This window comes from Podarcis erhardii, assembly GCF_964252035.2.
Source record: "Podarcis erhardii genome assembly, chromosome: 15".
Classification (NCBI taxonomy): Eukaryota; Metazoa; Chordata; class Lepidosauria; order Squamata; family Lacertidae; genus Podarcis; species Podarcis erhardii.
This window is the reverse complement of record NC_138505.1, coordinates 29,420,055-29,447,718: the sequence shown is the minus strand read 5'-3', so window position 1 is coordinate 29,447,718 and position 27,664 is coordinate 29,420,055. Positions and strand designations below refer to the sequence as shown.

Genomic DNA, 27,664 nt, shown 5'->3' with positions numbered 1-27,664 from the left:
TCATTGTGGAGCCCCTGAGAGGGTTGGATGGTGTCTTGAACGCCTCCTCCTGGCAACTCTTGCAGCCCAGCTGGCGCCAAGCGTATTGCTCTGCTTTCCTTTGGACCACATTGAGGAGGGCGAGAGGGTGGGTCTTGTCAGCCCAGGAACTCCATACATACCCGACCAGCACCCTGGAGAGGTCATTTCAGTGCTGCCACCTTAGCTGTTTGCCTTCACCCCCCAAAGGCTCACTCCATTGTCTCTCGAGACAGACGGATGGCAGCAACAGACACAATGATAGTTTCGACCTGCTAAAATTACTTCGGACCAGGCATGTCACGTCGCTCTGCTGAGGTCGCCAGTGCAGTTCCATCATCAGGGTCGCAATAAATTTGTATTTCCTTATTCTTTTTCAACATTCCCAGTTGTGGATTATTGCTGGACTGAAAGGTTGGGGTGGAAGTGGGAGGCAAAGAACAGAAACAACCCAAGACTCACCGAATCTACTAAGTTGATAACAGGTTTTCCATAAGAGCCCTAAGGATTGTACATTGCAATCCTACGTATGCCCACTCAGAAGTAAATCTCACTGCTGTGACAAAGGAAGCTGCCTTACGCAAAATCAGACAGCTGGTCTATCTAGCTCAGTATTGTCTGAGAACATCAAAAGCCCTGCTGAATCAGGCCAAAGTCCTGTCAACCCTCCAACATGCCTTTAGGAAGTCCACAAACAGTACCTGGGTGCAGTCATGCTGTCCTTGCGTCCTCAGGAACAGGGATTGTTTAGACATACTGCCTTTGATACTGGAGGCAATATACTTTTGAATTACAGCATGAATTTACAAGCTCTTCCCTTCCTCATTATTGCTTTCCCTTACATGCATCTTCACTAACTGCAGCAAAACTAGGGGCCTTGGTGCTGATGAAGACTCTGGTGATTGGCTGAACTGCCCTGACATCACAGAGGTGCAGGAAGCCCAAGATCCTTTGGCTAGCTCAGGTGAGCTGCTTCTGTTGCCCTAATTAGAAAGCTTTCTGGGTCTCTATCCCTCCCTGCATCACAAAGATGCTGTGAGAAGGAAGAGTCCCGTCTACACTGTTTCAGGCTCCTCTGAGAAATAAAAATAAGTAGTAGAATTCATGTTAGGGAACAGAGAGCCAGTGTGGTGTAGTGGTTAAGAGCAGTAGTCACGTAATCTGGGGAACCAGGTTCGCGTCTCCGCTCCTCCACATGCAGCTGCTGGGTGACCTTGGGCCAGTCACACTTCTTTGAAGTCTCTCCGCCCCACTCACCCCACAGAGTGTTTGTTGTGGGGGAGGAAGGGAAAGGAGAATGTTAGCCGCTTTGAGACTCCTTAAAGGGAGTGAAAGGCGGGATATCAAATCCAAACTCTTTTGCTTGTTGCGAGCACGGTAGTCATCAAAAGCCCCAGCATAACCCAGTTTACAAAGATATTTCCCCTTTCCTTTTCAATCATGCCTCTGTGGATGAACTGAGATTAACTCTTCCCACATCTAGAAGCATGTGAAGCTGTTTTTATTGATTCAGACAATTGGTCCATCTAGCTCAATATTGCCTACACCTGCTGGCAGTACCTCTCCAGGGTTTTAGAAAGTCTCCTGAGACTATTTACATTGAAATAATAATCATTATTTAGAAGAAGGTGCTCAGTCACTGAGCTACAGCCTTTTCTCTATCCGATGACATGCTATCTTCTTCTCCATGAACTTTTGTCTTGTAATGGTCTTAAAAGGTGCTACAGGAATATTTGTGGCATTTACGTATTCATGTTACAAAATGAAACCTCGCATGACAACAGGATAGAGGGCATTAGAATTTAACCCAGAGAGACACAGAGTATTCTTCCCACCCTCTCTTCATACACCTTTGAAAGGATGTTAACATTGAATTGTTGCACACAGGGAGGGGAGGAAATAGAAGGACTTTAGCTTAACGTTTGCTTGGTGGAAAAGTTTTGACAAACCTAACACCAAGACCGAAAAGCCTACGTTAATAATAATAATAATAATAATAATAATAATAATAATAATAATAATAAATGCAAGGGAAGTAAGCCATGCCACAAGGCCTTTGAGAGCATTTTTATTCAGGGTAGCAGAATGGAATTGCAAGAAAGCCTAGACCAATACAAGAAAAGGTGGTGTAGACTTGGATCTCAAAACGACACGTTTAGAATTCAGCTTTGTTTGAAGAACCAGACAGAACCAGAAGAAAAAAGTGTGAACGCCTGAGTTGACATTGCATTGTACTCTTCTTTCATGCATGCCTCAAATTACACTGCTCTACGGTGTATGGGGGGCAGTCTTGTTGGCCGGTGCAACCCCCACCCCACAACTGTGTGTAAAAGAAATGGGCCTTGGATTTGCAGGCTCCCACTTCCCTCTAACTCCTGTCCTTATGAACCTCTTAATATCCAGGAGTAAGAAGACCATTTGCCAGCTTTCAGGGACTGGGGTCGAGTGGGAAGGGAAGAATCTCTGGACTGCGTGCAGTGCTGCAAGAATTGGCCTTAGCCACTGAGGCCCTCCTCTTAAGAGAACTAGTTTAAATGGGACACACCTTTGCAAGAAGCCCACCTGACCATCCGCTTTATGCACCTACAAAAACTCTTCCTTGCTGACTGGCAGGAGTTTGTGGGCTCTGTTGAGAGGCACAGCTGAAGGCAAGCGGGATAATCTTGTAACTAAAGAAGTAGCAGCAGGATCTGAAGCCTTCCGGTTCTCACGTGTTTTGAATTTTCTTCCATCAGATGCGGCCCAGCTGTTCTAGGAGAGAGTGGGAAGCCTTGCCCGAGAGAGCAAGCCACTGAATGCAATTGCAGAAACAATTTCTGTAACTGGGGAACCAGTTACAGAAACTGCTGTCGTAAGACAATGTCTGCGCCTGCAGAGGTTCTGGGTCGTGTGTTAACATTCTCTGCACCGATGCATCTCTCAGGACAGATCCATTTCTAGCATGCGAACTAGCCTCTCAAACAAAGAACTGTTATACATTGCCTGATCTCAAGACGAGAGGTCAAAAACAGGCATGCCTCCATTCCTAGGTGTAATAGGAAGCAACGCCAGAGCAGCACAAAGGTGGGGATTCTCAACAGTGGCTTCTTGAACAATACAGGCCCTTTTCAGAGAGCACCAGTTCACATATAGGCAGTTTTGACCTGAGAAGTTTACAATTGAAAAGCTATATATTCTCACTAGCAACATTAACAAGAGTGACGGATAACATGAAAGCTGTGCGTGTACGGAACTAGGGGGCTAACCATGCTAACGGATGCGACTGGCAGTGAAAACCCAACGGAGCTCAAGTGAGAAGCGCTGGCGATGCAGGATTTACATACACTTCAGCTTGACAGGTGAAATTTGGCATTTTTTTTGTTTTTGTTTATTTTGAATCTGCGTGAGCGTGAATGAAACAAAGTCAGTACCAACTTTCTGCAAATGAAGACACAAAAAAATTGTGGAAATTTTGGTAAATAGACAGTGCTGGTCACCAAGCCTGAACACACACACTTAAGGAAATGCAAGTGTCCATTAAGTAAAAGGTAGTTTTTTTTGTTTTTTGTTTTACTTTAATCGCCTACCAAAGAATTTTGTCTAAGAACACTTAAAACAGAGATGCTTCATATCCCAACTTATAAAAGAAAAAACTTTTTTTTGTTTTTTTTTTACTTTTCAACAGAGAGGTACTTGGCTGTCAATCTTTTACGGTTTGAAATCAAAAGTTGGGAGCGGGGGAGGAGGAGGGAAGAGAGGGGTATACACAAAACATTAAAAATCCAAAAGGTTACTCTACTGCTCCCCTGACGTACGTTAGCCCTAAAATGTAGCAAAGGCAAAGCCCTACTTCCAAACTCCTTACAATTACCCACCTGGGCATGAAAAGGTTCACTAATGCAAGTTCCTGCAAAATAGAATATGATATGTTCTACTTGCGCTCTACTAAATTTCCACAGGGATGAGGGTCCAAATGCTCACTCGAACCAGGCGTTTAAAACTCAGCAGCTCAGAAGCCACTTTTGGTCACATGGCTAGATCGCATCTTATGGTATACTAAACTTTAAAACACTAAAAATGAAACCAGAAGGGTGTTGTTTCAAGTTATAAGGGGGTAGAACTTCACCTTACTTGAGAAGAAATGCCTGGGATTAAAAAAGAAAGAAAGAAATACATTTAAGTTTGGCTGACCCCTGAAAATGATTACAGCTCAATTTTAGAACGGCAAATTTCCCTGGCCACTTACTGCTGAACAGAAATTTATTGTGTCTCCAGTAACAATCAGACAATCCATCATTACGGGAAGGTAAATTCCACAGGAGAGGGGTAATTAGATGGAAACTGTGTTCAATGACTAGCAATTTGTTTTCTGAAATTAACACTGCATGACGTTTTACTTCTGTAACCCTCCCGAAAAAGCGGGGGTTGGCTGGGGGAACTTTGTTTTCCTCCCCTCCATTTTGGTACCTCTTGGTCCCTAATTTGCAAATTTCCCCATTGCAATGCTGTTCCGAATAATTAAATCATCTAATAGTCTGCATAGATACTAAGAATAAAAGTGTAAAATAAATCTTAAAAAAATTAATAATCATCACATCCCACTATTCCTTTTTGCTACAGAAAATCCTGTATCAAAAATTTCTCAGAAACAGGACTTAAGTCATACTGTAATTCACTCATGCACACAAAGCTTGGAGTTCCCCATTTAATAAACATTATTGTAATCACATCAGCCGAATTTACACGAGATCTAGGCTCGGTTCTGATTATTTTACGGAGTACATGTGGTAGATTTTATTATGTTACAAACTGGAGTTAAGAGAAACTTGAGACCAAGTTCCACAAAGCACAGTGCAACATTTTAAAGAGGGATAAAGGAAGCAAAACTGCCAAACATTCAACTCTTTCTTTTCTTTTCTTTTGCCAGGACAAGAAGATAATTTTGCTAAGACATCAGTGCGATGGTGGGGTTTTGTTTCTTTGGGGTGGGGTTTTTTTTTTGGGTGGGGAGAGGGAAGGATAAGGGGGAAAACTTAAATGTGGGAGGAAGGAATTGTAAGGAAAATAAGAAATAACAGCCACAACCTTTTGAACTTTTAAGGGCAGATTATAAGTCTACGATATTTTTGATAAATTCTGACAAGGAAAAAAAAAAGAGAAACAGCATCCTTTAAAAGTATATTGAAGCAGTGATTTTAAACAAAGAAAGCAGAACTAGAACATCTTAAATTTTTAATCCTTTCTTTACAGGTTACCTAGCCCACTTTTGATTAAGAAACTGTAGAAAGTTAGTAACAGCCACAAGTTAACACCGAGAGGTGGCACTTGTCAATTTCCCATAGAGTCCTGCTTTGTGGTGTGTCTGAAATGCACTGCTCCAGATCTTCTATCACACATGGCTGACATCAACTCTGTCAGGTTTTGTTTTGTTTTTAGTCCACTGGTCGCTTTTCACCATATTTCTTTGTAAACTCTTCAGCGTTCTTACAGAATTTTTTACGGTCCTTAGAGTATTCTTCGGCTAGGTCGGCCCGAAGTGGGTGCTCGGGCTGGGGGTCGTTCACCAGTGCTATGAGGGACTGGATTACTGCCGAAAGAAAGCACAGAAGATGTCAGTATTGATGTGTGAGAGCCAGGTTGGGGGGGAAAGAGTATTTCAGTACACCCAAGCCTATTGGTTTTTTTACTTTTAAACAAGCAGAGGTTTTCAATCGCCCATGGCCTCCCGCTAAAGGTGCTACTAATATCACATAGACAAAGCTATTAAATCCCACAAGAAGTTGAACTTTCAAACTGCAGCCCTAAACACTGATGGATTGAAGCTGAAACACGAAGGGAGGAGAGTGTGAACCTGACAATCATTCTGGGCTTGCTCAGCAATGGTTTGGCAAGCTGGCGTTACTGCATCCAAAAGGGTCCAATGTCTGCTTGTATTTCTGACCAACTTATGAGAAAATAGGGAATTAATCTCATGACTGTGCAGCAATAGTGTCCTTTTCCCAGGTTTACTTTGCAGTTCCTTTTTTCTTTCACCCAGATTTCAATAAAGAGTTTGTACATTATAATAAATTATTATTATTATTAGATGTCAAAGAGAAAAATAACTATCAAACTTTTAGAAGACATCGGAAGGCAGCCCTGTTTAGGGAAGCTTTTAATGTTTAATAGGTTATTGTATTTTAGTGTTCTGTTGGAAGCCGCCCGGAGTGGCTGGGGAAACCTAGCCAGATGGGTGGGGTATAAATAATAAATTATTATTATTACAGAACTGCTGCTGTCAAAGTCTAACCATGGTACAGCCAATGTTTTATGAGGGTTTACGGTCAGATGTTGTACGCCATCCCTTGTGGTGACTGCATCCCACCCCCTGAAGATAAGAACTAAAGCCCTCATTAAACAAAACCTTTTACAGTTAACTCTACTTAAATTCCCACTAAAAATATAAATTAGTCTGAGAGAAACCATGGCCATCTGCTGGAAGTCTTACCTTGATCAGTTTTGGTGGCTGGCTTCCAGTTTTCAGCACTAATTACTGGCAAACAAACCTGCCCCTTTTCATCGATGTTAGGGTGATAGATCTTTGTTTTAAATGTAATCTTGGGAGGTTTGAATGGATACTCTGCTGGAAAGTTGATTTCGATTCTGAACGCACCCTTGTCGTACGGAGGATTGTCCTGGAATGAGAAGATATTGAGAACAGTTCAATACGGGACAGGTAGATTTCAGAGGAATCACCCACAAAATGTTGGCTTCAGAACGGTGGCTATAATGTTTTCATTCATATAAACATTAATACAGTGGTGCCTCGCAAGACGAAAAGAATCCGTTCCGCGAGTCTCTTCGTCTAGCGGTTTTTTCGTCTTGCGAAGCAAGCCCATTGACAGCTTAGCGGATTAGCGCTATTAGCGGTTTAGCGGCTTATCAGATAAGCGGCTTAGCAAAAGAGGGGGGAAGGGGAAAAAAACCGCAGGAACTCGCAAGACATTTTCGTCTTGCAAAGCAAGCCCATAGGGAAATTCGTTTTGCGAAGCCCCTCCAAAACGGAAAACTCTTTCGTCTAGCGAGTTTTCCGTCTTGCGAGGCATTCGTCTTGCGGGGCACCACTGTATATGAATGATTCAAAATCAACATACCAGGAGTTGTGTTATGTGTCACAGAAAAGATGCCAAAGGCTGATAAGGAGTCTAGTGATGAATTTGGCTACTAGAAGCAACATGCAGGACAGTGTTTTGCAGAATGAACTGGTACTTGGGAGATTTGTATTGAACTCTAAAAGCTGTGGCTTGCTAAACCAAACCAGCAACAGAACTGCAGGCTGGGGGGGGGGGTGTCAACAGAAAGGCTTTTCAAAGCAACTTGCTGTCACTGAATAAACACCACCACTGCTGCCTCCCTCCAAGGAAAGCTTTAAGTGTGGGAATGGAGAATTTCCATGCTCCTCTATTCCGTCACGTGTAGCTTGACCCACTTTTAGACTTGCCTTCCTGGCTATCACTGAAGCTCTCTTCTCCCCACCCAAGGACAGATTTATTTCCCCCACTGACTTACCATGATAAAACCTCATTTTCAATAACAAACAAATACGTAATAAAAATATAATAGCAGTGAGGATGGGAGGGATAAACAAAAAAAAAAAAAAAAAGCAAAAATCCAACAGCAGCAATGAGGAGTCGCCAATTATCCATTGAATGACCTGGGGATTGGAACAGCTTTTGAGTCGCCAATTATCCATTGAATGACCTGGGGATTGGAACAGCTTTTGGTTGGTGTCTAAAAAGTAGTCACTCCCTGTCAAGTCTTCAAGAAGGATATTCCGTAGATCAGATTTCTGGGGTGCCGCTACAGAACAGCCCAAATACCCTTTCCTTCAAAGGCCAGTTCTTCGGTGAGTGGGAACAGGACCAGCACCCCATAAATCTGACTTGTGTATCGAATACCCTTGCAGTTAAAAAACAAGAACGAAAGGCACAATTCCACATGCTTCCATTCTATGATGTGAGGTTTGTGTAACGAGCATCCCTCTAGTGCACCCTACCCTCCTTCACTTCAAGCCTTCTCCCTGCTCATAGTACACCCACACAATGCTGTCCCTCTGGCTCACTCAATATATGCCTCCTGGCTCTTTCTACTCCTCTCCCCTCCTGCTTCTCTCCCTGTTGATCACTCCTAGCTCACGCTCTCTGCCTCATTCCCTGACGCTGCTGCAGTAACAGCGTTCTCTCTACCAGGAAATAAAAGCATCAGGGAAAGAGCTGGGTGCCTAAGCCGCGTGGCACTCAATAGACACAAAAGCCGGCTGCCATTTTTGCGCCTCACTGGTCTGAAACATCGTGTTAAAAACCAAACTTTCCCTAAAGCTGAAGTTTAAAATTCAGTAAGGAAACCTGCATTCGAGAGCAACACCAGTTAAAAGAACAAATGAACTAATGAATCCATGGAAACAGTGGCTGCAAGGAACCAGAAGGCAAACGCAGTTTGAGATCATTTAAAAATGGGAGGGGAGGGATTAAAAATTACGCAGGAACATCTCTTCAGGGAGGCGAATCCAATGGCCAGCACTTGGAAAGCCCTGCACCACCCAAGAGGCTTAGGTGCTTGTGTTGCTGACTGAGAACGCCACATGGCAAATCACAACTGAAACCAAGGGATGGAGGGAGGCTTACTGCACAAAGGAAAACATCTTGGAAAATCCCCACTCTTTTGGATCCATACCAACTGTGTGCTCATAGATTCAGTAATCTTTAAAATTCTAGCCATCCTGCCTCTAAGGCAGGAGCGGCTAGACATCAAGTTTATCAATGCAAAAGATGGGCAGGCAGAAGAACAGGGTGCCTCTGAAGATACACAAAGCTTAGGGATGTTTTTAGCAGCAGGATGAGATTGAGCTCACCGCTTATCCCCACATGTCCTTTCCTGGTTAGCTTTCTTCATTTTGGCAGCCTAATTTTAAGTGGGAACAGTCATTTGTTGTTGCTTTCATTGAGCAACTATCCAATCGGACCGAACACGGGTTAGAGCTCAACTTCGAGCCTACTAAGTGGTGAAAGCGATGGCGAAGAGGACCTTCTTCGCCACCTCTTTTGCATCTGCAGAAAACAGCAGGAGACTTCTTTAGGTGGTCCAAAATCTAACAGAACCACCTTCATTATCGGGGTCTGGTGAAGAACCCAATGATTCTGCAAAGTTTTTTGCAGATAAAGTCACTCAGATTCAGAAAGAGGTAGGTTCCGCTGTGGTAATAAGGCCAGGGAGGGAAAGCGCTAGAGCCCTGTCTGGTCAAGTTGCGTGGGATCAATTCCAATCTGTTACCTCTGAGGATGTGGACAGGTTATTAAACCGCTTCTTTAAGAAAAAAAAATTGGACCTGGCCAATATGGCCAACTATCGCCCAGTCTCAAATCGTCCATTCTTGGGCAAGGTGATTGAGTGAGTGGTTGCTGAAGAACTCCAGGCACACCTGGAGGATGTGGACCATGTGGATCCCTTTCAATCGGGATTCAAGCCTCATCATGGGACTGAAACTGCGGTTGCGCTGGTCAATGATCTCTGGTGGGCCAGGGACCGAGGTGAAAGCTGTTTCCTGGTCCTGCTGGATCTCTCAGTGGCCTCAGACACAACTGATCACGACATCCTTCTGGACCGTCCAGAGGAGCTGGGAGCACTCTCCTTCCTTCTGGGCTGCATCCAGAAGTGGTGTTGCGGGGGAGTGTGCAGACCCCTGGGCTCTCACTTGTGGGGTGCCTCAGGGCTCGGGTCCTCTCCCATGCTTTTTAACATCTATATGAAGCTGCTGGGAGAGATCAGGGGGTTTGGGCTGGGCATTCACCAGTATGTGGATGATACCCAGTTCTACCTCTCCTTCAAATCTGAACAAGTGAAGGTCCTGTGTGAGTGTCTGAAGGTGGTTGGAGGATGGATGGCAGCTAACAGATTGAGGCTGATTCCTGACAAGATAGAAGTACTGTTTCGGGGGGACAGGGGGCGGGCAGGTATGGGGGACTCCCTGGTCATGAATGGAGTAACTGTGCCCTTGAAGGATTAGGTGCACAGCCTGGGAGTCATTTTGGACTCAGAGCTGTCCATGGAGGTGCAGGTCAATTCTGTGTCCAGGGCAGAGGTCTACCAGCTCCACCTAGCACACCAGTTGAGACCCTACCTGCCTGTAGACTGTCACAAGTGGTGCATCCTCTGGTTATCTCCCGCTTTGACTACTGACTATGTGGGGCTACCTTTGAAGGCGACCCGGAAACTACAACTAATCGAGAACTTGGCAGCTAGACTGGTGACTGGAAGTGGCTGCCTGGACCACATAACTCAAGTCCAAAAGGATCTTCATTGGCTCCCAGTACATTTCCAAGCACAATTCAAAGTGATGGTGCTGACCTTTAAAGCCCAAATGGCCTTGGCCCAGTATACCTGAAGGAGCGTCTCCTCCCACATTGTTCAGCCTGAACACTAAGGTCCTCCTCCAAAGGTCCTCTGCTGGTTCCCCCACTGCGAGAAGTGAGGTTAAAGGGAATCAGGCAGAGGGCCTTCTTGGTAGTGGCACCCTCCCTGGGGAACACCCTCCCTTCAGATGTCAAGGATATAAACAACTATCTGACTTTTATTATAAGACACCTGAAGGGAGTCCTGTATCGGGAAGTTTTTAATGTTTGATGTTTTACTATGTTCTTAAATATGCTGAGAGCTGCCTAGAGTGGCTGGGGAAACCCAGCTAGATGGATGGGGTAAAAATAATAAAATTATTATTTTTTATTATTATCACCAGGTACAAATGACTTCAGTAGCGCTTTTGGAAACAAAAGAAGCTGCTTTCACACTCACAGGAACAATAAGCCCTTGCCAAGTCAATAAGTTAGCTTCATCAACTTGGATATTACGGAAGTTCTTCATTCCACATTTGCGGATTTCTTCAAGCTCCTACAAATCAAGAATAACAAAAAAAGAATGTTAGAAAGAAAAGCCAGAAAACAGTTAACAGTTTAGGAAAACACACATTACTTTTTTCCTTTCGTATTAAGTAGATGGGGATTGAAAAATGAATCAACTGCTGAACATCACTCTTCTTACTTTTGGTAGGTTACATTTCATGGCTATGCTGAGAGTAAGTTTTGTTTGTGTTTCTCTAATTTGTGCCAGACATAAAATAAAATAAATACCACTACTGATAAAAATAATGTACTTTCAGTCCCACTATTTTCAATGAGAAAGACTACAGCAGGTACTCCCACTAAAATTACTGAGACTTGAAAGTGCTTCACATACCCCAAATGCAGTAATCCATAGAAGAACCAAGCATATGTCAGAATTATATCAGCATACTGCAGTATATTACCTTAAGGCCAAAGCCAAGAGATGAAGATTACTATTGAGCAGGTTTGACTGTTTTAAACCAATGCAGTTATTAAATAATTAATTTAACATATTGCAACTGTAACCCACTTTTAGATTTTTTTTGTAATGAAAAAGGGGGGCAGTGTTTGTTAAAAAAGTAAAAAATAAATAAATCATGATTTAAACACACCAAGAGAGAGAAAAAATAAAAACCCTAGAGAACACACCAGGTTCCATCAATCTCAGAGAACAGTCCATCCCTCATATCACTTGGGGCAAAGACTACATCAAAGGCGTGTCCTGCCTGATGTGTTGGACCAATGAGCATTTTAGAGAGACGCATAATTGTCACGGAGACCATGAAGTCTCTAGCTGGCTCAGTATCTTCTGTGTGGATATTGAAGTCCCCTAGGAATATCATCCTGGCGTGCTCCAATAATACCCCAGAGACCACCTCATTCAGCCCTGCTGGGCAACAGGGAAGTTTATGGTTTGGGAAGGGAGGCAACTTTCATTTGCATTTGTTTTTCAAAAAAATGTTTAATCCAGAGGTATTGCACAAGAGTGTTACTCAGCAATGCCAACATTCTGACGAAGCAGCACTGCTATTACATTCTCCAATGTTATCCCCTGCATGTTCGGGTCTTGAGAACAGCGTTCGAAACTCCCATTGCTCTAGGTGCATTTTGTGACAGGGAATTTCATTAGTGCGAGCAGTTTCTGAGCTCTGGGCGCAGTCCTGCACCTAAGATTTCAGATTAAAACTGCACAGTGGAAGGAAAGGAGGGCCTTTTTCTGCCTCCTCACTTCCAGCCACTCTCTGAAGAGACCCTCTTAAGAATATCAGGGAGGGGGGCAAGGGAAGCATGGCTTTGTTTTCTGCCGTCTTCAGATGAGGACTAGACATGTGGGAAATGAACATAAGATTTTAGCTGCAGTTCATTCATTTTCAGCTTTCTATTCTTTATTTAAAAAGCGCACTTAACGCACCTGTTGTTGCGCCCATAACCTAGGTTTAAGGTGCCATTTAACTCCTAGCTTTCATACCTCAGTTTCTAACACTGCTAGAGAGCACAGGTCCTCTGAACTGGGTTGAAGAAATTTTGAAATGCCGTCATACTTAAGTTGCCCCAGTGTGCCTGCTTACTTATGATGTCGTGCCATAATCTAGTAGCAGCTACACTGATTGGGAAGTTTCATCACGAAGAGACAGGTGCAAACTTAGCTATGGTAAGGTAAAGGGACCCCTGACCGTTAGGTCCAGTCACGGACGACTCTGGGGTTGCAGTGCTCATCTCACTTTATTGGCCGAGGGAGCCGGCATACAGCTTCCGGGTCATGTGGCCAGCATGACTAAGCCGCTTCTGGTGAACCAGAGCAGCGCACCGAAACACCGTTTACCTTCCCGCTGGAGCGGTAACAATTTATCTAATTGCACTTTGACGTGCTTTCGAACTGCTAGGTTGGCAGGAGCTGGGAGAAAGCAACAGGAGATCACCCCGTTGTGGGGATTCGAACCGCCAACCTTCTGATTGTCAAGCCCTAGGCTCTGTGGTTTAGACCGCAGCGCCACCCGCGTTCCTTTAACTATGGTAGGTCACAGCTATTGCTATTGCCATAGCAATAATACTTTACTTCTTGTAAACTTGCTGAAAGCTAAAGGTAAACAGACCTGGTATGGTGTTTCTCCACTGATCCCAAGTAGAACACATAGGAACAGCAAAGAAAAGGCAAACACTGGCTATACTGTCAAAACCCAAAGATGCCGGCAAATAATAATTGTACAGTATATAAATAGAGACTGGCATTATGGAAAGACATGCTATCCATACTTATATGAACAAAGGGGACAAAGAGCACTGAAAAAGATTCTCAAACTTCATCACAACAAGCCTTCCCAAAATAAACTATTCACCTGGCAAGACTCATCCATGCAAGAAGCCCTCACATCAGTAAAATGGGAAGGACAAAATGAGATCCCATGCAGAAAGCATTCAGACTGATTCTACAGAAGCAAAAGCATGTGGTCCACTGACTTCCCCTTCCCTAAGGAGACACTGTTTGTGTAGTCAAGGAGAATTTATTTCCCTTGAAAACTGGCCAGGCCTCCCTAGCAATAGCCTACCTGAAAGTCGTGAGAACCCTTTGCTTTTATTTAATGCATTTTACAGTGGTGCCCCGTAAGATGAATGTCTCACAAGACGAAAAACTCGCTAGACGAAAGAATTTTCCGTTTTTTGAGGTGCTTCGCAAGACGAATTTCCCTATGGGCTTGCTTCGCAAGATGAAACGTCTTGCGAGTTTGTTCCCTTTTTCTTAAAGCCGCTAAGCCGTTAATAGCCGCTAAGCCGTTAATAGCCGCTAAGTCACTAATAGCCGTGCTTCGCAAGACGAAAAAACCGCAAGACGAAGAGACTCGCGGAACGGATTAATTTCGTCTTGCGAGGCACCGCTGTACCACACTCTTTTAACCGAAAAGGCTCTCGGAGCAGCTTGCAATGATAAGTAGTAACACAGTCCTCGCCTTCAGACTTACAAACTGAAGAGCGTGACACACAAGAGAAGGCAAGGATACAAACTGAAGAGCGTGACACACAAGAGAAGGCAAGGATACAAACTGAAGAGCGTGACACACAAGAGAAGGCAAGGATTGAACCAACGACTTTTACATGCAAGCATTAGGCTCGGCTACTGAGCTATAGTCCTCCCTGTTGTATTTACAACAAAGCCAACCATTAGCAGATATAAGGTTAGTGACCAGGACTTTTTTTAAAAAAAAAAGCCTGATCCACCTGGATTTATCACTGGTGCCTACTGTCATGATGTACCCACACAATAACAAAAAAATAACTGCAACTTTTGCTGCATTCCCATGAAATGAAAAGGTACTCTGACGGAAGTCCATTGTAAGGCTCAATGTATAGTTATTTTTAAAATGTCTCAGTAAACTGCTAAAACTGTGCAAAGCTCAGTACAATCTGACATGGCACTCTGCAAACAGCTTATTGTACACCTATGGAAATAAACATAAAACAAGCAGGAAACAGCCAATGGAATGCAAAACTTAGGCAACAGGTTTTTGTTGAGTCTCTCCTTTAGTGTGACTAATCACTTCCCTTAGTATAGAAACTAGCTACTCTGTTAGTATCAAGGTTAATTCAAATCACCAAAGAAAAAAATGCCAGATTATAATCACAGATTTCTTCAAACGAACCTATTTGCTGATCATATACTTCAAAATAAATACTAATTGATTGCTGCAATCATAAAAATATGGTAGGCTTTTGCAGACAGGTGCTAGCTGGAACACTCAAAGGATCTGCTCCCTTTCAGGTTTCCTTTCTGTTTTGATCTGCCTGTCTCCTTTCTTATACAACTGCCCTTTTCTACCTGACTCTTGCCCCACAAGGAAGTACAAAATCTCAACCAGAAGAAAGGTCTGGTAATCGTTACTCAGCAGTGTTCTCTATGAGACTGAAGGTAAAGGCCCATGAAATGGTCAAATGCTTACAGCAGGCTTAGGGAACCTAAAGCCTACCAGATGTTTGACTACAACTCTCATTATCCCTGGCCACAGGCTGGGATTGATGGGAGTTAAAAACCTTCAACATTTGCGAGACCACAGGCTGGCCAGTCCTAGTTTACAGTACTGAAAGAACCAACTGAAGAGATCAGACTGCTATTAAGCACAAAAAATGAGTCACAGTCACCCAGATCTGTCAGTGGATGACACCTGTGGCAGTCTGCCCAGCCCCTGGCCCTTAGCAACAAGCTATAAAGTAGGTACACAATCTATTGTGCCATGCAATGATCAACAAAGATGTTTTCCCCATAGTTCTTTGTAAGAAAAAGCAACTGGTTCAGTTTTAAGCGGTTACTTTAAGAGAGCAGCTTCTCATAGCTGAAACTCAAATACAAATAGTCTCCACCTCCCTAATCCTAAACCAATTAGCCATTCTGAATCAAAATGTATTTAAAAGTCTTCCTAATTGGAAGAGATTAGAAAAAGCTAACAAAAAATGATATTTAAGGAGATGTGGTTCCATACTACTATTTAATGTGAATGAAACATTATACAGTGGTACCTCAGGTTAAGTACTTAATTCGTTCTGGAGGTCTGTTCTTAACCTGAAACTGTTCTTAACCTGAAGCACCACTTTAGCTAATGGGGCCTCCTGCTGCCGCTGGAGCAGGATTTCTGTTCTCATCCTGAAGCAAAGTTCTTAACCCGAGGTACTATTTCTGGGTTAGCGGAGCCTGTAACCTGAAGCGTATGTAACCTGAAGCGTATGTAACCCGAGGTATCACTGTAGTGCACACATTTAACATTATGTGTTTTGATAGCATATCAATATAGCTATGACTACGTACAGAGTTTTGTCTGAAGCACTGTCAAGATATGTAACATTGCAAGGCCTCCGGCCTGGCAGTAAACAAGCTAGTGCAGACCATAAGAGGGTCTCAATAAGACACATAAGGGCACTGAAAAAGGCAGCCCAGCTGTTTGTAAAGAAAATCAGGAGGGTCTTCAGATATGGTATCTGCTCAGTTGTTCACACATGGCTATTAAAAGTTCACTCAGCACTTGGGCTGTGCATGTATATATATTTAAAAACATATATGGGCAAGGCTAACACTGAAAATGAACAGGAAAAGGAGACTCCTGGTTGTCAGAAAGCAATCTGTAAGCCTGGCCTTCCACAATCTGATGCCCTCCAGGTGTTTTGAATTAAAACTCCTATTTAACCCAAGCCAGAGTGGTCATATTGGGGAAGATTAAAGGTAAAAAAAGGTAAAGGACACCTGGACGGTTAAGTCCAGTCAAAGGTGACTATGGGGTTGCGGCACTCATCTCTCTTTCAGGCTGAGGGAGCCGGTGTTTGTCTGCAGATAGTTTTCCGGGTTATGAGGCCAGCATGACTAAGCCGCTTCTGGCACAACAGAACACAGTGACAGAAACCCGAGCGGACGGAAACGCCGTTTACCTTCCTGCCGGAGTGTATCTATTTATCTACTTGCACTGGCATGCTTTCAAACTGCTAGGATGGCAGGAGCTGGGACAGAGCACCGAGAGCTCACCCATGGTATCCCAAAGGCAGACAGCAAACTTCCCACATTTTACTGAACCATCTTCAGAGATAGGAAGCAATGCTTTCAGTAGCATAAAAGGGGCTGACCTACTAATGGCCACGAGGGCACCACCCTTTCCTGATACAAATTAGTAGCACAAGCCACAATAACTGTATAAAGTGTCCCATTTTCTCGCATTTCTGTGAAACAGAAAGGGGCATAGAATCGGTGGCAGTGACTATGAAGAATGAGATTGGGATATAGCAGTGAAATCTGGGGCAGCAGTCAGGATTTCGGGAAACAGCTACTCTGGCACGTAAGAGGGTGTTCAAAGAGGAGTCCACATGATGGCCAGTGGAAAGGTCCGGTGAAGATGCTCAGATCCAAAGAGGAAACACTGGGAATGGTGAAGGGATTTTGGCAGGCAAAATGAGGAAGGGTGGTACTGGGATTCCATAGCAAAGTTTTGTTTTGTTGGCACCTCCACACCACCAGTGATTCCCACCTACCCACATGTGATAAATTGGTGGTGTGGAACCCAGGCCTCTGCCAAGTTTTGTCCGGTAACCCATTTTTATTTGCTTAATCTCCATTTTGAAATTCATTATTTCATTTCGAAGCCCCCCGACTTCTGAATAATGGCAACATGGATCACATATTATTGTCTCTCTGGCTTCATACTGAATTTTCAATAGTTGGTGGCTTTTAAAACAAACAACAACAACATACCGCCACATTTATTTCTGTTTGTTAACCATTCCTACACCACTTGCAATGTTGTCTGTTCTTGACAAGATTCCGGCATTGGCAAAATGCTCTTCTGGAAGTTTCATGGGGAAAATATGTCACAAATCAGAAGGAAGCAGCTAGCTAGCAATGGATGCTAACAGTCCCTTTTGAGGAAACTGGGCAATTTTAAAAGAGAAGCAGAAGTTCAACAATGCTGAGTGACAACATGACGGGAATCCAGCATATAGTATTGCTTGTAATCTTTACCATTAAAGCACTTCAACATCCTTTGCTGAAATCACTCATATACCTTTCACTCTGCACTTTGCCCATCATTTCCTTTTCAGGAGACAAATCCTGCAGCATATCTTAAAGAATGAATCTCCACCCACCAACTAGTATTACTATGCTCAAATATTCAAAATGATAGCACACATTTAGATTTAAAACACACTGGAAACTCTAACTTTGCATTCTTGCTTCTAAACCTTAAATACACAAATCAATCATAATCTCATCCTTCACTCTAATGAGACTCTTTCATCAAACAAAGAAATAAAGAAAGAGAAAAAAGTGAGATTCTAAGAAGAGACAAGGAAATGACTGGAAGCTGCTTGCAGCTTGGAGGCCATATGTTGCTACTCCCAATAAGAAGTGATTCAGAATATCCTCTCCCTCTCCACAAAAAGGAGTTAAGTCTCAAGTTATTGCAATTAAAATTTGAGAAAAGATCCTTTCATCTATTTTATTGGTGGGGAGGGGAGGAATTCTATTCCCTGTTCTGAATATTGTATGGACTCCCTGTTAGAAGCCCTGCAGAGCCACTGCCAGTCAGTGTAGACAACACTAAGCTAGATGGATCAGTGGGTCTGACTTGGTATTAGGCAACTTCCTAACTAGGCATATAATTCCAATATGGCTATCTTGGAACTATAATATGTCAGGATACTGTCTGATATTGATGAGAGTATTCAGAACAATGACATCGCTGTTAACTCCAGAGCCCCCCAATGGCAGTAACCATGCAAATGCATTTTCAAATGAAACACAGACATATATTACTACGCCCATCTAACTTTGCATAAATTTGAATGTTAATTCGTGCTGGCATGCATATTTAAAAGTAGCACATTTGCTAACGTTAAGGATAGGCTAAAACAATGAACTGGGGGGGGGGTTCACAGCAAACAATGACGTGTTGAAACTCCTCACTGCATGCAATTATATTATTTGCTTTCAAATAATGTGTTCAGTGGTGTATCTGGCAGTAAAAAATTAGCTGAAAATAAAGTTAGAAAAGAATATATGGACCAGCACTCTCCATCTAATCTATAAGTTTTAAACTCATTGTTTTTACCCAAACATGTCCCAGCATTATGGTCTACACGACATATATCTCCTGCCTTTTTCCCTTACAGGAACACAAGGCGGCTTACATATAAAAGTAAGAACGGATAAAAACATGGGGAGAATTGTTAAAAAACAATTAAACATACTATTATATATTTATATTAGTGAGCTTGTGCCCAGTTGCTTGGTGCAGTACCACCACATCAGAGTATCGAACGAAACACACACATATCAGATTTTTTTTAAACAGGAAAAAGTTACTAGCAAAAACATAAATAGCTTGATGAGTCAACAGCTCATTTACAAAAGATCTGAATACAAATGCTCCAAGTTAGTTTCATGGGAGTGTTTGCCGCTGTTAGTTTATGCAGGAGTTCAGCTGAGTAAATGTTTGACTATGTAGCTGTTCAAGCAAAAACTTTTTAAAATCAACCTGCTTGCTATTTCCTTGCCTTTCAGGCAGAAATTTGAAGACAACTGTGTTAACATTTCAATGTTTCTGAACACTCCAAATTTAAAAAGTGAAAATCACAATTTGGGTTTTTAAAAAACTTTAAAAAAACTTATTTCCCTAAGGAGCTGGTGTCATTTTAATGCCACAAAATGATTTGCTGTAAACATGGGGCAGTTCCTTTCATTTCACCAACCTTAACTGGTAGATAATATACATGGTTTCATATAGCCAAGAATCTTCTATAAATTTGTATCTTCCACCAACATAAAGCGGTCCATTTCATTTCCATGAGAAACAGAAACAAAAAGGTCCTCATGGAAGTGCTCTGGAGGGGTCATTTCAACTCCCATGATGGTGGCAGCACTTTAAAGGAATTTGGGCGTTTATGCACAGAAAACGCAAAGAGTACCTTCTTATGAGCTCTGCAGCAGACCTGCATTAGCCCCACACCGCCATGTGGGGGTTTGCTGCATGCCCGAACTTGGGCAATGTACAGATTTTAACATGCTAATGACACAATATGGTATCAGTACACACAACACTGAGACAGTGGCTCGCAGAATTGGACAGAAGGACTCCACCAATAGCAAAACAGTGGCCAAACGACACTGCTATGCTGGGACTTGCCCATGACCTTCAGCACAGAACAGCTTTTTAAGGAATGAAACAAGGCCACTACCAGCCCTTTTACATTGGCAAGGATCTTGTAGCAACACCACCACACTCTTGTGCAGATGGTCTCAGGTGCACTTCAAACGATTTTTATGGGGAAATGATTGCATACTAAATAAATAAATAGTTTGAAGAAATGTTTAGTAAAACAGCATTAGGCATATTGCTGCTTTCCCTGCTCTTACACTGACGTATTAACAAATAAATTTTCTATATGAATTATCCTACCTCTGTCATTTCTGGGAGAAGATACCATTTTTTTATTTACATCCTGGTAAAATGACATTTGACAAAGCTGAACTGTGCTGGCCCATTTGCCCCCAAATGTAAAGGGTTACTGTGTTGTATTAGAAACAGGAGTTTGAGCCTGCTTTGGCAGCTGTTTGACTGGGACACCGGAGGCCACATTTGGTCATACTTTGTACTAGAACAGAATCAACCAAAGAGGCAGCCACTTTGAAAACAGAAAGGCCAGTATTTTGTCATAGCTTTAGTTAGCCTCTATCTGAACCCATGCTCTAGATTCAAGTCATCAAAATTCTATGGTATAGATTTCAATTACTCTCTCTTGGTACCGAGATATAAATTACTAGTTAAATCCATAATACAAGAAAAGGAAATATTATTTGTAAAACACTACATATATTGTATGAGAATTAGAGTTCATACTGACAGATCAGGGAGTGCATGACCCAACTACACTTTTGTTAGTCAAAAGCAATAACATGCCATCTAGACCTCAGATAATAGTCAAGATATCCTATCATTTTTAGTTTATTTTAAATCAGGGTGCGACAGCACACCAAGACTGAGCGTAAGTGCAGAGCTAAGACGGGAGTGGGGGGAGTATTAAAGCATTTAAAGAAAGTTGTGGCAAAAATGGTTGCCCAATCCGCATGTGAAAAGATGCTATTACTTAACAGAACCCGTGTTGGAAACTCAGGTATATAAGCTAGGCGCCAAATGGCTCCTGAAACCAAAGTTACAGTCACCAAAATGGGATGTCTAGCTGCCATTTGGGGGCAAGAGAGCTCTAAAGCCTTATTTTTCAAATGATGGACTGTGATTGATTCTCAGTTAAACATCTGGCTAGTTCAGATGACAACCTTGAGCTAGGTTAAGAGCTTTGAGAACTTGAAGAAGAAAAGTCCCTTGATCCAGGGACAGTTCACATATATTTTGGCCTATTCCTTCCTCTTTTTCTTATTGGTGACTCCTACCAGGCTGCACAGAAAAAGCCTTTTGGTTCCAGAAATTGATTCCAATTGTGCAGATTATATATAACTGATAGAATTATACAGGATGTGGTATTAGTATGTGAAAATAGTCCAGATCCAATGATCCCCAGGCATGCACCTCCAGGCATCTTTACTTGGTCAGAAGAGTCTGATAGCTAGGTGCATAATGCACCTGGTGCCTGGCTAATTTTGAACACTGAGCAGAACAGCCTCATCGGCAAAAAACAAACAAAAAAAAAACCTATGGTGCGGGAATTGCTGCTGTGTGGCAGCCTAGTTTGGCATGAGCAACACCTCCAAGAAAAATAAACACTCTTCTTCTTCGGCGATCACTCGTAACCGAATAAGATTGTCTTCCATAATAACAGTTTTAACATGTTGTGCGGATGCCTGATGATCGTCTTCCAAAGCAACTACTCTATTCCGAACTTAAAAATGGAAAATGTAATGCTGGTGGTCAACAAAGGAGGTTTAAAGACTGTCTCAAGGCAAATCTTTAAAAATGTAGTATAAACACTGACAACAGGAAAACAATGGCCTGCAAGCGCTCCAGTTGGAGAGCAGCCTTTACCAAAGGTGTCATGGCCTTTGAAGACACTCAAACTCAGGACGCAAGGGAGAAATGTGCTAAGAGGAAGGCATGCTTGGCAAATCCACACTGTGATCAACTCCCGCCCGGAAACCAATGTCCCCACTGTGGAAGGACGTGTGGATCCAGAACTGGCCTCCACAGTCACTTACGGACTCATTGTTAAAACCGTGTTTATGGAAGACAATAAAAACATTCAAAACTTCAGAGGTGTGTCTGGCTTACCACCAGTTACAGACCACTTCCAACAGACACAAGCTGCACTTAAGACAATCACCTGCCATGAAGCTATTGAAATAGCAGTTGATGAGCTTACTCTAGGGTAGGGTGGGAAATGATGACTCCACTTCCATTTAGTGTTCAGAAAATGAATTAACTTCTAAACACAAGTACAAACTTGAGGAGAGAGCTCTAGATTCCATGTAAAACCAGGTTTCAGATGTCCACTCACTGTTTAAAGCAGGAGTATTACCCAGGCAGCATTAACTGCAGCCAGAATGGCCAATGGCAAAGAATGATGGAAGCTGGAGGTCCAACAACATCTGGGGTGCCACAGATTCCCCACCCCTTCTACTAAAATATATTCTGGAAATGCTCTAAAAGGCAATTCTTAACATTTATATTCCATTTACTTACTTCTGTCAACCACCTAACTGTCTGAATATGTAATCACCCTATTTAAATTATATTTAAAATATTTTACCATGGGGAAAGGTTTGCTATGACAAGGCCTGAGAATCTCTGCTTTCCAATAAATTCCAGTTATTTCAGTTTCTGTAGATAGTTCTTAGTAGTTCATCAGTAACTGTCTGTTTCAAAATACTATATAAAAGAGTGTATATAAGATAACTCTTGTAACAGACAGGAAGTTTATTATAATATTTTCTTTTCTTTCAGATTCAACATTTACTTTTGTAAAATGCTAATTCTCATCTATATGCCAAGATCTAATTCAGTGTAGCCCACCTGTAGCCCACCAAGTTAAAAACAGAGGGAGTGACAAATTACAGAAGCCAGTCAATAAAAGGACACACAGTCCCCAGAATTTCTACTGCTTTACGCTGCCATGATGCTATCTCATATTATGGAAACTTTATTTTAGATCAAAACCCAGTATCAGACTAGTAGTGGCAAATACAAGTAGAATTAAATAAACATAAAGGAGGGGTTCGTTTTGGAGAAAGTGGTTCATGGCTCAGATACAAAATACGGTACCTGATAATTATTATTTTGTGAAGCTCTCACTGAAATCAACATTAAATGAGCCATGTTTAAGTTTTAGAACCAGTGAGGAATATAATTGGCAATTTACTAATAACTTCTAATAGAGTATATAGATTAAAAGCAACTTAGGTTAAAACTACATTTTTAGTCCGTGCTTCATTCAGCAAATATTATTAAACTGAGAAGTAGACTAAGCAAAGAACAGACCCTGGAGGGGAACATTTCAGATATAAGTATGAAAGTTTCACTTTCCTTTTCAATAAAGAATAATGTCCTTTCTTGGCCTTCTTCAGAAGGAAATGCTGATTACACCACCTCCTTTGCTATAGCAAACAGATATGCATGGGCGGTGAGGGAAGATTAACACACAAATGTATATACATGCTGTGGAAGCATTCTGTACATCTATATTATTAACATCAGTAGCTCAGGCTTACAGCAAGGGAAGGAAACCTTTTTTACTGTCAAAGGCCATGTTCCCTTAGGGGTAATCCACTGAGGGCCACCTGTCAGGAGTGTAAAGGGCCACAACCAGTTTTGAGCAAGGCCTATGTTATTCCATCTTTCTGCCACACCCTTCTCTCTCCTCCTTTTCCTCTCCATCTAGTGTGCTACCAGGTAGCGGGTTAAGAGAAGATAGATCTCTTTTGCAAGAGGCCTGAAATAATCACTGACAAGAGAGATTTCTTCCCCTCTCCTTTCATTGCTCCATCCATTTAAGCATACCCCCACCCCAGTTTCCACATCTCTTTCCAGGTTCATCACACACCTACACTTAGGCCGAGGGCTGCAAGCAGTCCTAGGGCAAGAATTTGCCCATCCTGGTAGACAGCATCAGGACCATTGCTGGAGAGCTGCATGTTATATTTTGTCCAAATGGCTTGAGAACTACAGCTCTAGTTACAATCTCTACAGGTCTAAAACACCAATATTATAATCCTGTACTCTCTCCTGTGCAGACTGGTCACTATTCATATATTTGCCTCTTAAACTTTTTAGGAACTGCATACTATTAGTCAAAAACATGCAAATAACTGGTTTAAGGACAGATGGATGGTGCGGGTGGGATGACAAGGAAAAATAGTTACTCTTATTATAATTATTTGTTGAACTTGTATACCACCCTAGACCCGTATACCTCAGGGCGGTTCAATCTTCCTCTAAAAGTACAATACTATTATTTCTGGCATATCAATACAGAGAGAGTGGATTTAAGTATTATTATTTTTAATTAAAAGAACAGGTTATTTCCTGAAACAAGAACCCACCCCAACTTTTGATTTACACATAAGCTTAAAGCCATGCTGACAGTAAAAACTGACTACACAAATGGTAAAACTGTTAGGATTTATATACAGTTGTAAGAGCTTCCCAAGTGAAATCTGTTCCCAGTCAGCACCTAAGAAGAATTAAAACAATTTCAATGACATAATTTATTCAATTGTCCACACATTTCCCAAGTTCTGGACAGTAAACTTTACTCACCAAATAAATTAGAAAGCAACCTTACTATGCCTGTACCCAATTATAAGCATAGTTCATTGACTAAATGCCATATAACTAATTACATATGCACAGAACAACAACAACAACAACTTATTATTTATAAGCCACTCTGGGCGGCTTCCAACAACATTTTAAAAATACATTAAAACATCAGTCATTAAAAACTTCCCTAAACAGGGCTGCCTTCAGATGTCTTCTTAACGTCAGATAGGTGTTTATTTCTTTGACATCTGGTGGGAGGGCGTTCCACAGGGCAGGCACCACTACCAAGTAGGCCCTCTGCCTGGTTCCCTTGCAGTGAGGCCCTCGGCACTGGACCTCCGTGTCTGGGCTGAATGAGGGGGGTGGATACGCTCCTTCAGGTTTATGATTAAGAATCTCTTAAGCAAAACAAAACCAACTTTTACTCATGACAGGTATCTTAGAAGAGGCATTCCCTTTTGTGAAAGACAAAATGAGAAATGCATCTTCTATGATGAAGCTTGCCACTAATGGGAATTTGATGAACTTGTGATAAATTCATCAGGGGCACCTTTTTCGTCAAATTTTGCAGCGCAATTATAATACAATCTGTCATGCTACAACAGCTGCAAAAGCCGTATCTGGATGTAAACTATACGAGTTAGAGAAAGGAATGCGTTAATAGTGACGCAAAAACTGATGATGCATATGCAGAACAGCTTTTAATCTGCGTTTATGAAGGCTGTGGAGCAAACGTCACTCTCTCATCCTAGATATGACTGTATCACTCCAGGGGAACAAGATAGCCTCCTCTGGACTAGTACAGTGTTAATCCGTTGTCAGGGCAAAACGAAACTAATTCACAGGATATGTGTCATCTTAAAAAGCCTAACCGATTTGGGCTGCAAACTCACTTAACGTAGTCACACTTACTCCCAAGTATACGCCAAGCCGTTATTGTGGCACATGCTTTCCAAAGCTCCCACCCATCCTCTTTTGTTGCCCATCCTTGCCGGTGGGGGGGGGGGGAGAGAGAGATCTCCTTCCTTACATAACCCCAGAACCAAATAAAAAGCCACCGCTTTGATCCCGTGCCTGAAGAAGGAAACTCTGGAAGATCTGAAGTCTTTTTGAAGGAAGGCCGCGGGAAAAGGAGGAAAAAAGGAAGGAGGCAGCAAAGTGACTTTTGAACCCGTTTTCAGATTACTCAAGAGAGGGAGACGGCGAGAAACGTGGAAGAATTTCCATTCTTATTTTGCAAAGAGAGATCCACCCCACACGGCCTACTGGATCAAAAATAACGATTTATTCTTTATTCCCCCACCCCTCCACAGTTCCCACAAAGGACCGACTTCGAAAGAGTCTCCCTCTTTTGTAGCGTCGGAAGCCACCACCCACCTCCTCCCACTCCCGGCGACACTCCGCCCCGAATCCGAAGCGGGGTCTGGGCTCGCCGCCTTCCCTCCTCCCCGCCGAGTGGGGTGGGCTGGCTTGGACGGAGGGGCCGCCGAGCTCCCCCAACCCGGAGACGCCCCAATGGACGCGGCTTGCCCGGAGCGAGGAGGAGGAGGAGGAGGAGGAGGCCACTGGCGCCGCCGCCGCCGCCATCCCGCCCTTTGCTTAGTCACCGCGGGAGCCCCTTCTCGGGCCGGGGCTGCCGGCGTGAGGAGGGAAGAGGCGGAAGAGAAGCCGCTGCCGCCGCCGCCGGCCTCCAGCCCCTTCCCGAGGCGCTCTCGGGAGCCGAGGCCTACGCTTCCCTCAGGCGCCGGCGGAGGAGGCGAAAAAAGAGCGAGGGAAGAGCGAAGCGGAAGCGGCTCCGGCGGCCGAAGCCGGGGGGGAAAGCGGGGGAGCGGGGGCTTGGGGGGCCGGGAAGGGACCGCTCTCCTCCGCCGCCCGGCCCGCCAAGAGCCTCCCGCCGCTCCCCACCCGGCCCCGGCCCTGCCCGGCGGGCCAGCTCTCGGATGTTACCTTCATCAGCCTCCTGCTGGCCGCCATCTTGGATCTGCTGCCGCTGCCCCACAATGCATGGCGGCGGCGGCTGCGGACGAGGCGGCTACATAGACCCTGCGCTTCCTGGAGTTGACACGCGCCGGGCGGGAAGGAGGGAGGGGGAGGAGGAGGAGGCGGCGCGCGGGGGGGGGGAGGGGAGGGGGAGGCGTCGTTGGGGGGGGAGGGAGTGGGGCCCCCCCCGCGCGCTCCGTGAGGGGGTTATAATGGGGCAGGCATCTCCTGCCGATAGATAACGCAGGGGCATGATTTTGGAATTTCCAAGTTTGGGGAATTTCAACTTTATGTATGTATGTATGTATTATTATTATTATATTCTTGGTTTTCAATTTTATACGTTTCCATAATTTTACAGTCGTGTTTTTCCAAAAAATTATTAAAGCTTTTTGCAGAGCAATTTACATACTACATAAAAAACATACTGCATAAAAAACCGACACAGACCAATACCATACCCTCGTAACAACGAAACACTAACAAACAACATACCATTTGACATCACAAATTTTACAGTCCTTTTAACCTTTCAGAACTCCTTCCTGCAGCGCCTTAATTATTATTTTTTATATATTTTCCTGCATATTCCAAATTAACTTAATTTGCTCAGGGATTCATCTATTTTAGATGTATGCTCTTATAAAACTGCAGGTTATTGCAACAGTCCTGCCGATGTTCTTATCTGTTTACAGTTTGTAAATATTCAGTAAACGGTTTCCATTCTTTTATTCATAAAAAAAGTTATATTGGTTTCTTTTCCCCCAGTAAGTTTCAACATTTCTGCATATTCCATAAGTTTTGGTATCTGTTCTTCTTTTGCTGGGACTTCTTTCATGTTTGAGCAAGTAACATTCTTGCCGCTGTAGTAGCATACATGAATAGATTTCTATACAGTTTGGGTAGTTCTGTCCCTATAATTCCCAAAACTTTTTGTATGTTTCAAAGCATGGCTGCGATATTTATTTATTCCCCCCCCCCTCAGGTTTCACCGTTTTCGTAAACCGCTTTTGAGGATTTCCTTTTTTTAACAAGCAAGCAGTGTAGACATTTTATTGAGCAAATAAATACAGTTGTGCTTTGGAAGTGAAACGGAATCTGTTCCGAAAGTCCATTCGACTTCCAAAATGTTCGACTTCCAAAGTGTGGCTTCTGATTGGCTGCAGGAAGCTCCTGCAGCCAATCAGAAGCCCCATCGGACGTTTGGCTTCCAAAAGAACGTTCGAAAACTGGAACTCTCAGTTCCGGTTTTTGATTGTCCGGGAACAGAAACGTACAAGTTCTAGGGTGTTCGAGAACCGAGGTACGACGGTAAAGGAGCCAACCCCAATAAAATATGTGAGGGGGCCAGGCACCCCCAAAGTTGACAGTGTTGCCATTCACATGGTGTGTGTGTGCCGTGCCTTTTGATAAATTATGCACTGCTCAGATTACTCCCCCCCCTATTTTATTCAAGTTGGCACCCCTGCAGTACACACACTTGATGAAAATGCTCTTGTGTACTCCAGAGCACATATGTACACACATCTGAAGTGG

General features: G+C 43.1%; 1 protein-coding gene and 1 long non-coding RNA gene across 2 annotated transcripts in view; both read right to left on the bottom strand.

Annotated features, from left to right (window-relative positions):
• LOC309330943 overlaps window positions 1–27,664 on the bottom strand; it is a 316,600-nt gene that overhangs the window by 282,707 nt on the left and 6,229 nt on the right. The gene's annotated exons all lie outside the window — the stretch shown is intronic.
• Window positions 4,689–26,228, bottom strand: UBE2L3 (ubiquitin conjugating enzyme E2 L3). Its single transcript, XM_081842884.1, has 4 exons — window positions 26,096–26,228; window positions 10,825–10,920; window positions 6,485–6,671; window positions 4,689–5,584 (listed from the first exon to the last, which is right to left on the bottom strand). Exons 1-4 carry the CDS (start codon window positions 26,120–26,122, stop codon window positions 5,430–5,432), a joined length of 465 nt encoding a protein of 154 aa, XP_081699010.1. The 5' UTR covers window positions 26,123–26,228; the 3' UTR covers window positions 4,689–5,429.